The sequence below is a fragment of the Larus michahellis genome, chromosome 1, assembly GCF_964199755.1.
Source record: "Larus michahellis chromosome 1, bLarMic1.1, whole genome shotgun sequence".
Lineage (NCBI taxonomy): Eukaryota > Metazoa > Chordata > Aves > Charadriiformes > Laridae > Larus > Larus michahellis.
The window spans coordinates 154,422,636-154,438,254 of NC_133896.1; the positions used below are offsets into that span (position 1 = coordinate 154,422,636).

The 15,619-nt window shown below is 42.7% G+C and overlaps 1 protein-coding gene across 2 annotated transcripts in view; it reads right to left on the bottom strand.

Moving 5' to 3' along the window:
* UXS1 (UDP-glucuronate decarboxylase 1) overlaps window positions 1-14,768 on the bottom strand; it is a 65,470-nt gene extending 50,702 nt beyond the window's left edge. Inside the window, exons 1-3 of one of the 2 annotated variants that reach the window (XM_074560363.1) lie at window positions 14,531-14,745; window positions 4,180-4,251; window positions 1,076-1,103 (exon numbers count right to left, since the gene is read on the bottom strand). In XM_074560363.1, coding sequence (XP_074416464.1) covers window positions 1,076-1,080 — 5 coding nt within the window. In that variant the 5' untranslated portion in view covers window positions 1,081-1,103; window positions 4,180-4,251; window positions 14,531-14,745. Of the gene's footprint in view, window positions 1-1,075; window positions 1,104-4,179; window positions 4,252-14,530 lie in introns of both variants that reach the window. The other variant, XM_074560354.1, reaches the window with a different exon arrangement.
* Window positions 14,769-15,619: the final 851 nt, after the last annotated feature.

A 15,619-nucleotide genomic window follows, 5' to 3' on the forward strand; every position in this document is an offset into this window, starting at 1 on the left:
AAACCCCTCTTTAAGGTTCTTGTCCTTCCTTTGGAAATGCTCAGCTGCTCATGTAACAGCTGCTAAGCTGCCATAGTTTGCTGGTCACAATAACACGGTAATCTAAATGATATCTCCATCTGTGAGCCACAGCAGCTGTTTGCCTAACAGCTGAACACATTGTAGTAAGGGTGGGAAACTCCCAACAGAAGTAAAGTGCATAGCCTGGGACAGGAACAGACCCCTGGGTAAGCTGCCCATGCTGACTCAGAGCCCACAGAAAATTAATTAATTTTCTTACTTTGCCTCAAACTTTACTCTGTGCTTCTAAGCATGGCAACAGGCAACAGGGTACCCAAACCCTTTACTGGCAAAACAACACGGTGAAACATTTTGTCCTTTGTTGCAGGGAACAGACTGTCCCCATATTCTCTTCACCTTATTTTTCAGTTGTGTCTTCCTGGTGAATTTTCCCAGAGGACAAAGACTCACATGCAAGCAGAAATGCAGTGAAAATCTGCATGTTTTGCATGCATATGTTATGCTTTCCTATTTCTAAGGGCAAAAAATCTGGGGGACAGCACGGGATTTTTTTGCGTTTCAGCAGTCAAACCACCAGATTCTCTCCCAATTAGCTGTGGAGGAGGAAAACCCCTCAAAAAATTCTAGGTACAGAAACATAATTACGGCAAGCAGTGGAGGATCTGCTGCTCTTCAATGTTTAAGCCTGTATTGCCACTGAGATATGGTCAGATCTGTGCTGAGGAAAAGCAGAATCCAAGCAAAAGTGCCCAGCTATGTCAACAAATGTGCCTGAAACCATCTCCAAAATCAGAAGATGAATTTGTGTAAAGAAAGGCAGATGCTGAAGTGAAAGTAAGATCCTAGGTGAGATTTCCAGCAGAGGTATAGTCCTTTTCAAGACTGAACACCTTGTATTTAAAAAGAGGTATCAAGTGCTTAGCAACTATCCAAACAGCAGTGTGAGCTGCTGTTCTATTTTCTCCCTACTTGAAACAGTGATGCATGTTGATGGGAAAGGCAAGTTAATTTTATTTCAGATAAGGATATTCAATACAAAAAATATATACATTACCTCATATTGACAAAGTTTCCCCATACAGCTGGAAAACAAGAAAAAGAGAACATTAGTGTCATACAACAGTACATGAAGTAATTTTTTCCTATTATCATTGGAAGGAATTTAAAATGATGTTACGTATGTTAATCACATGTTATCTAAATAAGCTACATACCCCAAGTGACTAGAACACCGTTTAAGAGTATGGGAGGAATTCTGATGAAACTACATGAGACTATAAAAAAGTAGGAAAATACAGTAATTCAATAAAAAAAGGACTAGACTTGGATTCCAGTGCACATCTGGAATTATCTGACCAGTAAATCAGCAGATATATTTATCTGATCGTTATCCTCACACTATATCACATAAACAAAATGTACAAAAATTCTCTGGACTATAATCTGACACCATACACAGATTAAACAAACCAGAGCTCTGAACTTGTTTATTAGGGATATTGAAAAAAATGGGAAGAGCAAGAAAGGAGACCTGTAGACCTGAATAACATGAACGGGAAACTGAGCCTGACAAGAGTAAAAAGGCTGGCTACTACATGCGATATCTACACCAGTCCAAGGAGATGCCACAACAGTCCTGCATTAAAGGTAGCAAGTGCTCGTGTGCATGTGAATTCTCTCTCTAATTATGTATATATTGTGATGCAGACACGAAGTGTACCTAAGCAACCTAACCAAACGCCTTGCTAAGCAAGCAAAGGTCATTTATTATGCTCTTTGTATGGAAAAGTTTTAAAGACAAACCACAGTGTAAAATAGCACAGCAAACATGTATCAGTTGTTTCTATGTTCACAAAAAGACTCATCTGCCCATTTTATACTGAAAAAAAAAAATCTTCTGAAACTGTTCAGGGTTTAAGTGATTACACAAAGACTATTGGAACACTGATTTTCCTTTTAACTTTCAACTAGGACACAGAACATAGTTTAAAGTGAAAAAATGAGAAGCCATAAACCAGGCTACACTAGAGCTGACAACTTCAGATTGTCAAGACAAGGTTAACACAGAACAGTTACGTAAGGGACTCTGCAGCAATAAGCAACACAGGAAATATAACCAGCATATCACCAGAAAAACATTCTGCAATTGCTCTTTAAGAGACAAGGCTGAACCTAAGGATCCAAATTACACTGGGTCTTAAGGAGGAGTAGCGCCTATATGCAGTATTAACATACATATAGAAAGCTTCTGAAGCGTCCTCAGTTTTTGTAAGCTGGGCTTCAGGTCTCAAGTAGCAGCTGATGAAGTATTTTGCTAGATTCAAGCTTTGCACATATATTTTCATCATTATTTCTTATTGATTTCAAGCAGACAATGAGGTGTTACAGAAACAAGAAAACAAAAAATGCTGCTACAGTCACAGACAGGCACCTTCAAGGCAAGAGAAGAAAAGAGATATACCCAGGAAAGAAGAGCAGGGAGGACATGGGTGAGGATGCAGTAATGCAGCCTGTGTTCCACCCTTTAGGATATGTGAAAGCTACTGAACTTTTTTTAACTACTGAGTGCTGCTGAGTAATTCAAAGAGTAACTCAAATGAACCCAGGACTATCAAACAAACTGTAGGAGGGCACTGCGATATCTGTGGTGGTATCATAAAACCTCTGTCGCCTTCTGGGGAAAAGATAAGGAAGCTTTATATTAGAACAGATGACCCATAAAATCCAACTGAATTTAAAAAAACACCGTGGATTTTATGTTAATTAGATAAAATAAATTATCTGGCAGAAAAAGGGATACAGTGTTGAGGACTAAATTAAATTCAAGTTATTTACCCTCTGTCTAGGATTTTAGAATTATTTATGATAACATTAACAGAAAAACAACTTTTTCTTTTTTCAGTGAATGGTGACCATCTGGCAACTACAGGTACAGAATTCTCAAGTTATACATTACTCAGCTATACTTGCAATCAGTTATTTTTCTGGGCTACAGAAACCCATACAAATAACATAACATATTGTTCAGGCAGTGGCAGGAAACATCTGGGCTTAGTTGGTGAAGCAGGAATTGAAAAAAAATGAGTTGCCAGCTGCACCACAAATACCACCCTGCCAGTTTTGTCACAAAGACAGCACAGCTACACTGCCTACAAGAAACTGGCTTCCTAAACAAAACGTGTTGTGTGTGCTCAGTGTCCACATCAGGGAAAGGGAGCTCAGAAAGGCATTCGTGTACTTCCAGAAACACTACACTTGATATCCGAGTTCTGTAGGAGTACATGACTTTCCATTAAACTTCTAGGAAGCATATTTTTGTACCATTGCAAAAAAGAATGAAACTACAAAATAAACCACATAGGAAATACCATATGGAGGGATTTGAAGAACTCTGAAGTCTCTCTCACATGCAGAGCGGTGCCACAGAAACTCACTTGAACATACTGCCCTCACAAAGGCTTCTGAACACACAAATCTAACGAAAATCTCTTCGGGTACCACATGTTCACATCCAGCTTATGTCAAGGTTGAAGGGATAAGGTTTTTCACTACAGTAGAATTAGAGGTTTTCTTGGTTTTTTTTCCTCAATGCGTATCACAATTGTTTATATAGCAGGCTTACACAGCTGCAGTATGACTACAGCTTACAGAGGATTTCCTTGACTTCTCACTTCCTTGCCTAAAGGTTATGCCAAGCCAGTTTGACATTCAGGCAAGAACGATGGAAACATATTAAGGCAAGTGGGCCCAAATCCACCAGCAGAATGATGAAATATTAGAAGTCTAAATCCAAGACAAAAACCCTCACAGACACCATAAAACCCCTTGACAGGCCCACCAACTTCAGTCACCAAAAGCTGCAGATGTGGATGGTTAAAAAAAGCTTCCGTACCAGCAAGGTCATGAATCAGGCACTACATGTAAACCCAGTTTTCAAAAGCATCAGACTCCTAATGGATCCAATTTGAGCAAACACTAACATAATTGAGCACCTCACACTAAAAGCCAGTCTTAAAAAAATAAAATTAAAAAGTTTTCCAACTCTAAAGCCAAATCTTTTAAGCCAAGAGGTACTCATTCAGCACAATAGTCCTATGCCAATTCCCAAACCTTAGAGATTTCATACCCTCACCCCCCACAGCCACACACAGTACATACTCTATGAAGCTTCTATTCATCCATCTAGAGAGCATTCATGGACAGAAAGTCTTCCTGCCGTCTAGTGAAACTCTGTGAAAGGAAGAATTCATGATAAATTGGACTAGACAGACAGAAGTATGACTTGTAACCAAACAACTAAGACGCTCACCTACAAAAGAGAAGAAATAGAGGTTCTGCTTATTTGCTCAAAAAGTATTCATAAATCTCATCCAATGACTGGTTATACTAAGTTGCCATTAGGGAAGAGATCAGAATGTCTGAATTGTTCTGAGACACATGAAAGCCTGGCTTAATGGCCTGTAGGAGAAAGATATAGTCCTATTTTGACTCTATCTGTTCTGGGATGTTTCCTCTGCTCTGTGTCCCTTCCATAAAATGATGAGAACAGTCATTTTTATTGTAGCAGGTTTTTTGCAAGGATTAATTGCAAGTACCAGGAAGATTAAAAATACATCAGAGGCATTAATCACTCCTACAGACACTACACTTTAAAGTGACAGCTTCCAGAGAAGAAGAATGACATTCTTGGATGAAGCAATAGAGCTGTACTATTAGAAAAGTGGAGATTTGTTTCTTAAAGCCTTAATCATAGTATTGTTATTAAAGGGGTATTTACATTTTGCCAACTAAACATTAATCACTCATGGTTTTCAGAAAACCCCAGTCCTCTTTTTTGTTTGGTTTGTTGTTTGTCTCACACACACCCCCCCCAGCCTCTGAGAGATAAAGCTATAACTATTTGGCAAGCACAGCCTTATGGTAAAATGGTTGCAAGACTTCTCAAAACTACATTAAACAAAAGCCACTCAGTCACAGACGAGTAAAGAATGTTTTCCTGAATGTCTACTGAATACACTTATACTCCTGGAAATTAAAAGGTTTGTTTAGTTTTTCTAGAGAAGACCCTTTCTGAAATTGTGCCAGATGCAGAGCAGTACAATAACTGGGCTACTTTCAGCAAGGGAATATTCCAAGAGCTATCCTTTGAATATAAGCCAACCCTGCCGGCATGAAGTGAAAAAAAACCAAAACAAAACACAAAAATCCCAAACCCAAACACAAAATCTTTTAAGTCACACTCAAAAAAGTGCAACAGAAATCCCAAGCAATTTGCTGTTGAGCATCCACTATTAAATGGACACTTCCCTATCTATCATCATCAGACTTTTAGCTCTGACCAGCTGTGCTTCATAGCAGGCAACAGTTACTCTTCTAGATCCTCAGAATATGGGAACAGGATATATGCTTTCACCTGAATGTCCTCTGAGCCTGTCATGTGCAATAATGCTTATTGTATAGGTTTCTATAACACACAGATAACTACTCTGAGAACCACGCATGCCTTAATTAACTCATCCACAATAGGCTGGGGAACCAGAAAAATAACTTTATCACAGTCCAAAGGTGGGAAACAGAATCACTAAGGAAGCCTGTGCCTTTACCACAGGATGATCCCTCCTCTCTGGATCTCTTTAAATGACATTAAAATCAAGTCATAGACTATCACAAGGCACTGACCATAATAAACACTCATAATCTGAAATTATTAGTGACAATACTAGTTTTATCATCACATACATTTTAAAACAAGTGTTTTAAAAAGTGAGACCATGATGCCCACAGAGATCCAACTGTACCAAAATCGGACACAATCTCTCTTAAAACCATTGTCTTCCCCGATGGCTTTGTTGTTGGCATTTTCAAGGCACGCAGTTAAAGAAACTTTTACAAAAACTTTTGTCTAAATAGGTTTAGCTAAAAACAGAGGAATTTTCCCTTGTACCACCCTCTGTACAACCTCCACTCCTCAGAATAAAGAGAGCACAAAATGATGTTCGTTTCAAACGGATCTCACTATCAACAGAAACAGCATGCAGGAACAATACGAATTAATATACACTCGTAACCTGACTTTCTAGAGCAAAATCGTAAGTTCTGAATGTCCACAGTGAATTGGTTCAGACAAGCTTTCTATTTCAGAGAGATGCAATGTCATTCAAAAGAGGCTTTTTTCCTTAAATCTGATTCTCCATAGTCACTCAGCAGCTTCTGTGTCCTTATAGAAATAAGCTTTTTGTCCCCAAAGGAAAACTTGACAAAAAGGAAAAGTAGGCAAAGGGAGCTCATAAAATGCTTATTATTACAGATGCATTAAAGCCTTGATTTAATTCTTTTGCAGGTCTCAATTAGATATCTAATAATGGAAAGAAAACTATTATTCTCTTTGGGAAACTTATTTCCCACACATCCTTGTCACTAAATTGGAAAGATATAGGTTTGATGGATGGAGTACTCAATGGATAAGGAATTGGCTGGCTGGCCACATCCAAAGACTTGCAGTCAATGGCTCAATGTCCAAAGGGGCATCAGTAACAAGTGGTGCCCCTCAGGGGTCTGTATGGTATTCCATACTGATGACACAGACAGCAGGACTGAGCAACCCTCAGCAAGTTTGCAGATGACACTGAGCTGAGTAGTGCCACTGAGGGAAGGGATGCCATCCAGAAGGACCCTGACAGGCTAAAGGAGTGAGCAAATAAGAACCTCACGAAGTTCAACAAGGCCAAGTGCAAGGTCCCACACCTGGGTTGCGGCAATCACCAGTATCAATACAGGCTGGGTTACAAATGGACTGAGAGCGGCCCTGCAGAGAAGGACTTGAGGGTACTGGTGGAGGAAAAATTAGACATGAGCTGGCAATGTGCGCTTGCAGCCCAGAACACCAACCATATCCTGGGCTGCATCAAAAGAAGCATGGACAACAGGTCGAGGAAGGTGATTCTCCCGTCTACTCCATTCTCACAAGACCCCACCTGGAGTACTGCATCCATCTCTGGGGTCCCCAGTACAAGACAGACATGGATCTGTTGGAGCGGGTCCAGAGGAGGGTCACAAAAATAAGCAGAGGGCTGGAGCACCTCTCCTGTGAAGACAGGCTGAGAAAGCTGGGGTTGTTCAGCCTGGAGAAGGGAAGGCTCCAGGCAGACCTTATAGCAGCCTTCCAGTACTTAAAGGGAGCTTATAATAACAATGAAGAGAAACTTTTTACCAGGACCTGTAGTGATAGGACAAGCAGCAACGGTGTTAAACTGAAAGAGAGTAGGTTTAAATGAGATACAAGGAAGCAATTGGCACCTTCCTGGGTGAAGTTTATGATTATGCCTTTGGGGAATGTACAACAACTTGAATATTAAAAAAAATAAATAAAATCTACTCCTCTGGTATGTCTATACAGATTTCTGTACAGCAAGCAGTTCTTCCTGTTACATTTCCTGAACTGATGCCTTGTTCGACAGTAAAGTTTCTGCCCCAAACCAAAAACAGCACATAGGAACTGTAGCTTTTCCCACATGGGAAGTACCCTAGACATCAGGATACAGGGTTTTCTGAAGCAGAAGATGCTCTCTCTTCAACTTGGATAACACCACCGCCCTCTGTCAGTCCCTCAGCTAGTCACCACCTAGCAAAAAAAAGGCAACATAGTCACTAGGACAACATTTTTGTACCTTCTCTTAAGAACAAATACTGAAGCTTTAGCAAACTGATACACTGCTACAGCTGTGAATATAACATTATGCAAATATTCTTTCTTTACAAGAGTTAATGGAGCTTCACACTGGATGGTAAGCTAACCATGAACACTTATTCTAACATTTCAGTTAGCATCATCACTTTATGACTGAATTCTGTTCTTTGTTTCCCAGATGGCAAATTCTTCCTAATTCTTCTGTTAAGTCTTTTTTCCAGCTCTCCGTTCAGTGTTTCTACTCCTTTCTATCTCATACCTTTAGCATATCATTCTTTATCACTACTCATCCATTTTTGTCTATCCTTTGTATTTTTCCACAAGTAAGGTAACGCACTCCAATTGTTAGTTACAAACAGAAAAAAAAATCCAATTTTTACAACAAAAAGCAGAATGCATATAACTCATCACAGTTATGAAGTTCCGAACAGGACCTTTGATTTTCATCATGACGTATATTTAAATGTGCCTGGACATCATAAAGCCTTCTACCTTTGAATTTACTGGCTTGAAACAATAAAGTGGTTTGCAAATATGTTGACTGCCTACAAAAGGTCTGAATTCCCAAGGGATACAACAGGAGGTCTTTGACCTATACCTAACTGGAGTACTACATAATAATTACATTCTGAATCGGGTGAAAATTATTTCGGCAACGTGAAAGCTAAGCAATCTAAATTGCTAACATCCCCGTGTCCCCTTTTCACTTACAAATAGAGAAAGAACTTAAAACCCTAAGTGTCTTTACCTAAACAGCAGCAGATGATGAAAAAAAGCAACTATGAAGTGACATCTATCTCCAGATAAATCTGATCTACACAATTCAAATGCACAAAATCTGTGGAGAAAAGCATTTTCTCCCTTTGCTTTAAAGTAACATGGCAGGCCAAAGAAACCAACAACAACCTTCTGAGCCAACAGACCTGTATGCGCTGCTGTTATGGCTATATATCTCCCTATTTCAAGTGAAGGAAAGAGAAAGCAGCAGAACTATTATCTCAACTACTGGAATACATTATATACAGTTTTACACAAAGCATGCTTTCCCCAATCTAGATGGCAGCTCCGATTTTTCAAATGCCTTTTAAAACAAACAAACCAAAAAAGGGGTGTGTGTGTGTTAATCTTTAATTTAGCCCTTGACCTTCCCTTTGTTTCCCAGACATGGTTAGCAGGCTCAAGAAACTCAAAGAGGCAGAGAATATTCCACTCTCCCAAAATAACGATGACACACCAGCATGCATGTCAAACCCCAGAAAGTGAGCGGGCACTCAAGGTAACATGACTCTAATTAGGGTGGCAACTAAACAAGGGGTCATGACTCTTTATTTTCAGCATTTTATTTTACGTTTGTTGACTGCTAAGACTGTTTTCAGCGGAATCATGCCATGCTCCAATGGTCAGCACTGTAACTGAACACACACTCACTTTTCCCAGTTACCTTTTACAAACCCCTTCAGGTAACTTGGTGCAGTAACCCCACCCTCTCCCTCCCTTCCACAAACAAGAAGTTGAAAACTATTAGTTTCAACTAAACTGGACTTTGGTCAGCCAACCTTACAGAAAAGAAACAAGCAATGTAAATAACATGGAAACATTTCCCCTTTGCAAAAACACAAAGGGGAAAGAAGATGAAAGCTCTTAAGAGTGTTTTTTGTTGAGTAGAATGATGGCAGCATCTTCTCCTGCACATGTCACAGAAAAGACAAATACTAAGTGGAGATAAAATATTAAAGACAGATACTAAAGGCAAATATTAAAAGGAGATAAGCTGAGACCTGTAGGAGTAAATTTCTCCAGGATGCCAAAAAATTGGTTTAAAACATCATGGCTAGCAAAGCAGAGTTGGAGTCCATCTATTCCTGACAAACTCAAACGAAGCGTGAAGAAATTTTCATAAGCTACACGGCTACGGCTAGTTGGAAGCCTGACGAGCAGGGAACTGGAAGCTGCTGAAGACAGTAAACTTATTTGCATAAACCCACAGATGAAAGGCAGCTCTGCAGGACATGAAGCCAGCAAGCAAATGTTTTTGGTTTGTTTTTTTTGGTGAAGAATCCATGGCATGCTGACACAAAAAGCAGGCGAGCCTGATGTCACATCAGACCACTTCTAACTCTTCCATGCCCAGTCAATCCTGCTGTCTAGTTGTAAAACAGCTATGGAAGGAATACTTCTGGTATTCCCCACAGCAGTGCTGAATAACTAGCCTGAAGCAACAGGACAAGACCAAATTCGCAGCTACTTTTCTATTATGAAAAGTGAAAGTAAAAGCTTATCAGAACACCACATCAAGTAGCACGTAACTGTTGTTTTGAACACGTGCAACCTGCAAGGGGCTGGCAACACTTAAACCAAAAAGCTTACTCACACTTTAATATTCGGAGAAGACCACACTATATTCTTCCTAGCTGATGGAAATCTGACAAAAACAAATGGCTAACCTTGTAAAACAAAGGATAACAACCTAAAATAACACTGCTGGGAGAAGTTAAGCCACCACACTGCAGGATGTACTTCCCTCACATTATTTTGACATTTTGTTTCTAATTGGTTTCAGTAGCTGTCGCAGTATTTTATCTTACAAAGGTAACAAGGTCTTAAGCTTCGATGTCATGACAGCACCCTACTATTCCTTCCTTTTTTCCCTTGGAAAAGGAACAAGGCTACTGACATACTTCCCAAGAACTATTTCATCTACAAATGAGCACAGAGAACTGTTCTACTTTACCAGAAATAGAGCTCTTAACTTTATTTTCATAAAGAACATGCAACTCCCTTGTTATACCAAGACATCGGTATGTTATTCACAGTAGCACCAAGATTAAACCAAACCATGCAGATTGACGAGCTCTGATCTTTAAATCCTGGGTACAAAATTTTACAGAGAATTTACAACAACTTAAATAAGATCCTGATTCTATAAAGTCAGCCTCACTGAAGCATGTCAGTATGTCCATATAAAGCTGAATAATCATTTAAAACTTCAAAGGGAATTAGTTTAAGGTGCCTATGTTTTGACACACCAATCCACAAACAGGTGGGCTTTTTCAAAACAAAACTCTTAGCCTGCATATAAGTTACTCATATTGTGGTGACATTGGATATTTTTTTAACCATATCTATTCAACTGGTTGCTGGTTTATGACCTGTCTACATTTCTCACTACAGACCAAAAAAATGAATTAAATCCACTTCACTTGTGTTCATAATCACCTTGTGTTCTTAAGCTGTAGTTTCACAACAGCTTCAAGATGATGCAAGTGCAACCCATGACTGAAAGGATTTGTTTCAGTCCACCTCCACATGCCTCCCTCTCCTTTGGTTGGCACTAGCACTCCTGCAGTATCTTGCTGGGGTTTAAATCAGAGAAAAGCTGTAGCAGAAGGCTTTGTCCCTTTAAAAAGGCAATGAAAATTCAACCTTTGGGCAAGGCTTCCCATTATATGTAGTACAATATAGCCATGCAATATTCACAGAAGACGACAGCACTGCAACTGAGTCAACTAAGCTAATTCTGAAAAATACTAAAATACAAAAGCGAGTAGCATTCTTTCAGATCACTGAGCGATTTTGACAGCTCACTCACTACCTGCGCTATCTCCAGATCCATCACTTGGGTGACTGGGAACAAAAATCATCCCTTTCACCTAGGGCCTACAGATAAGGTAAATATAACTGTTAGTTAAACTGCATTCACTTCAGTTTTGCCAGGGAACAGTCTATTAAGTTACAACAGCTTTTAACTGCCTGCTCCATAGAAATGCTCCTTTGGGGTTCTATTTTTATATACACAAACTATGCCTACCGCACTGTTTCAAGTGAACTTTTTTTGAATTAATAGAAATCAGATTTACAGAAATGAGACATCAGACATTACTTTAATTCAAACCAAGATGTAAAGTAAGGATTCTTTCTCACTCTAAGTACCACTAGGGAAACCAGTCAAGACCACAAAAAGAGTTGTAGGTATCTTTAATGTGAGCCTGACTGGGCACCTCATGTCACGGTGGCACTTTAACTAATGTCAACAAGACTCCTTAGGTGAGACATTAATTGTGGATCTGCAAAGTGTGTAATAGCAATGCTGCCAACAGCTCTGCAAGCTGCCCATTTCATCACTGCATGGCCTCCTCAGTTGGGCCGAAACAGCTGTCTGAATACCCACACTGCTAAATGGTTATAAGTCAAAAAAGGTGATCTTAGTCCAGACCACCTCCTGGTGCACAGCACAGAAATTTAAATCCTTGTATATGATGGATGCTGGTGGGAAATGGGAGATGTGGAGCAGGGATACCTAAGCCAGCTTAGCCATGCAACACCTTGCACTGTGAAACTACTAAGAGAGCCACTCAATGACCCTTGAGAGTGAGACCTCTAATAAGCTCTTCCTCTATTTTGCAAACTCTCATGGAGAAGTTCTGCAGCCACATTTGTAACAAATTTGCATTCAAAGGCAGAAGCTTTTTATGAAATAAGGCACTTTCCTAAAAGATACTCCCTAAACGTTCTCTTGGGGTTTCACACACAAACTGATAAAATGGCACTATCAAAAAAAATCCAATCTCCTAGTTCAAAAAAAAAATAATGCATTTGCCAAGTTTTTCATTCCCTGTAACGTAATGTGCTTCAAATCTGATTCCCCATGTACTAACACCGAATGGATATTCATGACAAGGAGGTGCACAGCCTGAAAACACTTAGTCATTTGGAGAGCACTTGAGAAACAAGGAACATGAGAAGTGCCAGCACATACACCTACACCAGCAGCTCAGTTTTCTCAGATTCTATGCTATTTTAGTTGGGCATTATCTGACTGCAAGCAGAGTACAGTGATGATTCAGTAATATTGCAAGGAGTGCACTTTTAGGATAGGGGGATGGGATCATAATCACTTCCATAGAAAAGAAAACAAAAAATAGCCTCTCCAGAATCTATTAGACTACTGGCATCTGCTAGCACATCACACTATATTGAAAAGACACCAAAGCCATAACTAACGATTGCACTACTTTTGACCACTAGTCACAAGACTGAGAAGGGCAGCAACCTGACATGTTAGACTTCCAAAAACCATACTCCCATCTGACACCAACCTTTGTAAGCTACTTTTTGCCACGCTGGTGTGCAGTACCTCTCCTCCTCCATTTTTTCTGAATCCCAAAGGACGACCAGAAACACGCGGTGAGAAGACTTCTATGACTTACAGCTTAGTAAAAATCATGTGGCAGTTTTTCCCTACCTTAAGGCTAACTTTGAGACACAAATATAGACAGCAAACACCACCTACGGTCCATAGAATCTAATCAATAGCCAGGTCCCACTGACCATGTCAATTGCCACTCAATTCCAGTATTTTCACAGCAGCCTATTAACTTTGTTTTCAAAATTAAGTACCAACCATTTTTGGCAAAACATCAAACCCTTTCAAAATGAGAACAAACACTAAGCTGTGCCTGCTTTAGTATGCATGGAGCCTGAAGTCACTTGGACAAATAAACTGTCCTAAGAGTCAGAACTGGCATGTAATTTCAATGATAACAGCACTATCTAAATAGCAAGGTCCTGCAAACACAGTAACATATGGCAGTCAAGGAAATTCCCACATTATGTTTCTGGGGTAGGAAACACCACCCCTTCTGCCAAATTACTTGAGTTGTACCTCTCCATCCTCCGAAAGGAAAGGGAGGATCCTAAATCTGATGCACACACCTATCCCCAAAGCTATCTCACCTATATGTGTTCCGAAGCATCATGCGAATCACTTGTCCCTCGCTTAGCTGACGAGGCTTCAAAGATCCTCCTTCCTCATGATGTGCCTTCTACATAAGATTTACCTAAGTCTAAAACCAGAACAGGCTAACTTTAAATAAACTTTATATGAAAAATGCAACAGAAAAATCTGGACAAGAAAGGGAAGAGAGCTGACAGGACAGCGTTATAAATCCGAGACTCCCTTTGACTCACACCTAATAACTGAAGTCATAAACATCCCTGCCAGCAGCTATTCTAAGACCTTCCCAATACCTTTCTGCCTCTCTTCAGGCTCTTAAGACTCCAGCTACGTGCTGAGATAATAAATAAACAAGCAAACATTTATCGAGCCCCCAAAAGGAGGTTTTTACAAAAACCAGACCCCAGGCTTGCCCTGGAAAACTTCCCCACAGGCTCACCTCAGGCAGCTCCAGGCGGACAAAGAGGGGACCTGAGGAGCGGCTGCGGGAACACCGACTCCTTCAGCCACGTCTGGCTCCCGCCGCTCCCCCTCGGCCTCCACTGCCCGCCCCACCTCACCTCACCCTACGCCCGGGGCTCGGCCCGAAGCCCGGCCGCCCGCCGGCCAGCCCCCGGCAGCCCCTTCCCACGGGGCACCGAAAGGAAGCGCGGCCGCCTGTCCCCCGGAGCGCGAAGGGGCAAGGAGAAGGGGAGGGTTCCTCACCGCCCATCCCTCCCGGCGGGGCAGGGGGGAAAACGCCCGCCCGGCACCACCGGCAGAGCGCGGCCCGGCGGCCCCGCAGGCACCCTCCGTCACGGCCTAGCCGGCTGGCCGCCGGACTTGGGAAAGTTTCAGCGAGGCGGGGGAAAGACAAGACCCTTCGGCCCCACCGCTCAGAGGTGAGGAGGGCCGCCCGGAGCCCCCTTCCCCGCCGGGGCCGGCGCAGCCGCGCTGCCGCGCCTCGCAACCGGGCAGCGCGGGAGGAACCGACCCCCACCTTCATCCCCCCGCTCCAGCGGCGGAGGGCATGGGGGGCCGGAGGCTACCCGAGCCAGCGGGCAATGAACGGCCGGACCAGACCCGTCCCCCCACCCCTTCTCACTCACAGGCGACATAGGCGAGGAAGGCGAGCCCCATGAGCAGCTTCATCCTCCTCCGGTTGATGGCGGTCAACAGGCGCAGCAGCGGCCCCTTGCTCACCATGCCCAGCGGCAGCCGCACACGCAGCGCCGGGCACCCGCCTGCCTGCACGGCCGGACACGCCACCACCCACCGCACGGCTCGGCTCTGTTCCCCCCGCCCGGGAACTACCCGCGCAGGCGCAGCGGCGGGCGCCCGCCCTCCCCTTCCCCCGCGGTGGATGCGGACGGCGGCCCGAGCGCGGGCGGCGCATGCGCGGGGCAGTCACCGCCGTCAGCGCCTCATGGAGCTGGTGGGGCCTCGTCCGTGTGTGTGTGTCCTTCGTGAGACGCGGCGAGCTCTCGGCTAGAGGGTGCCTGGGGGGCGGCCGCCTCCCACAGAACGTTCCCTGAGGGAAAGGGAGGGCGGCCGCGGCCTCTCCGTGCCCCTGGCATGGTCTTGGGTCTTCAGCCATGGCGGTAGCAGTTACCCACCGCCTCCCGCTGTGGTGGCCCGTGGGTGGTGGCCTGCTGGGTGGACAGACAGACAGACAGACATGGGCGCACACACAGGCAGAACATGTGTCATGCTGTCTTCTTCAGCGCCTGGCATTTTGAAGGCACCATTTGCTTCATCCCAAATGCGCTTTGCATAACTGCACACATCTCTTTTCACGGAGTCATGGAATCATAGAGTCGCCTAGGCTGGAAGGGACCTTTCATATCATCTAGTCCAACCATCAACCTAACACTGACAAAAACCGTCACTAAACCACATCAAAATTTCGGGATTCCTTTTTTTTTTTTCCCCTTGAAGTAACAGTTTATGAATTTGCCTCTGTTTAGGATAACGAGATTGCAGCTACTTTCAAATGGTTTGCATTTCTTCTGCAGGTTCCATCCAAAGTCCTTGTGGGCTGTTGCGAACAGTCGTCACCTTCCTCACGTGTCAAAACGTGTTCTCCGGCCAGTCAAATACACTCAATACAAAGAGAAATCTCCTGCCACAACCCAACCTTCCCCCTCAGTTGTGTGGCTGTCACACAGTTTCTAGGGGATGCTCTTCCTCACATTCAT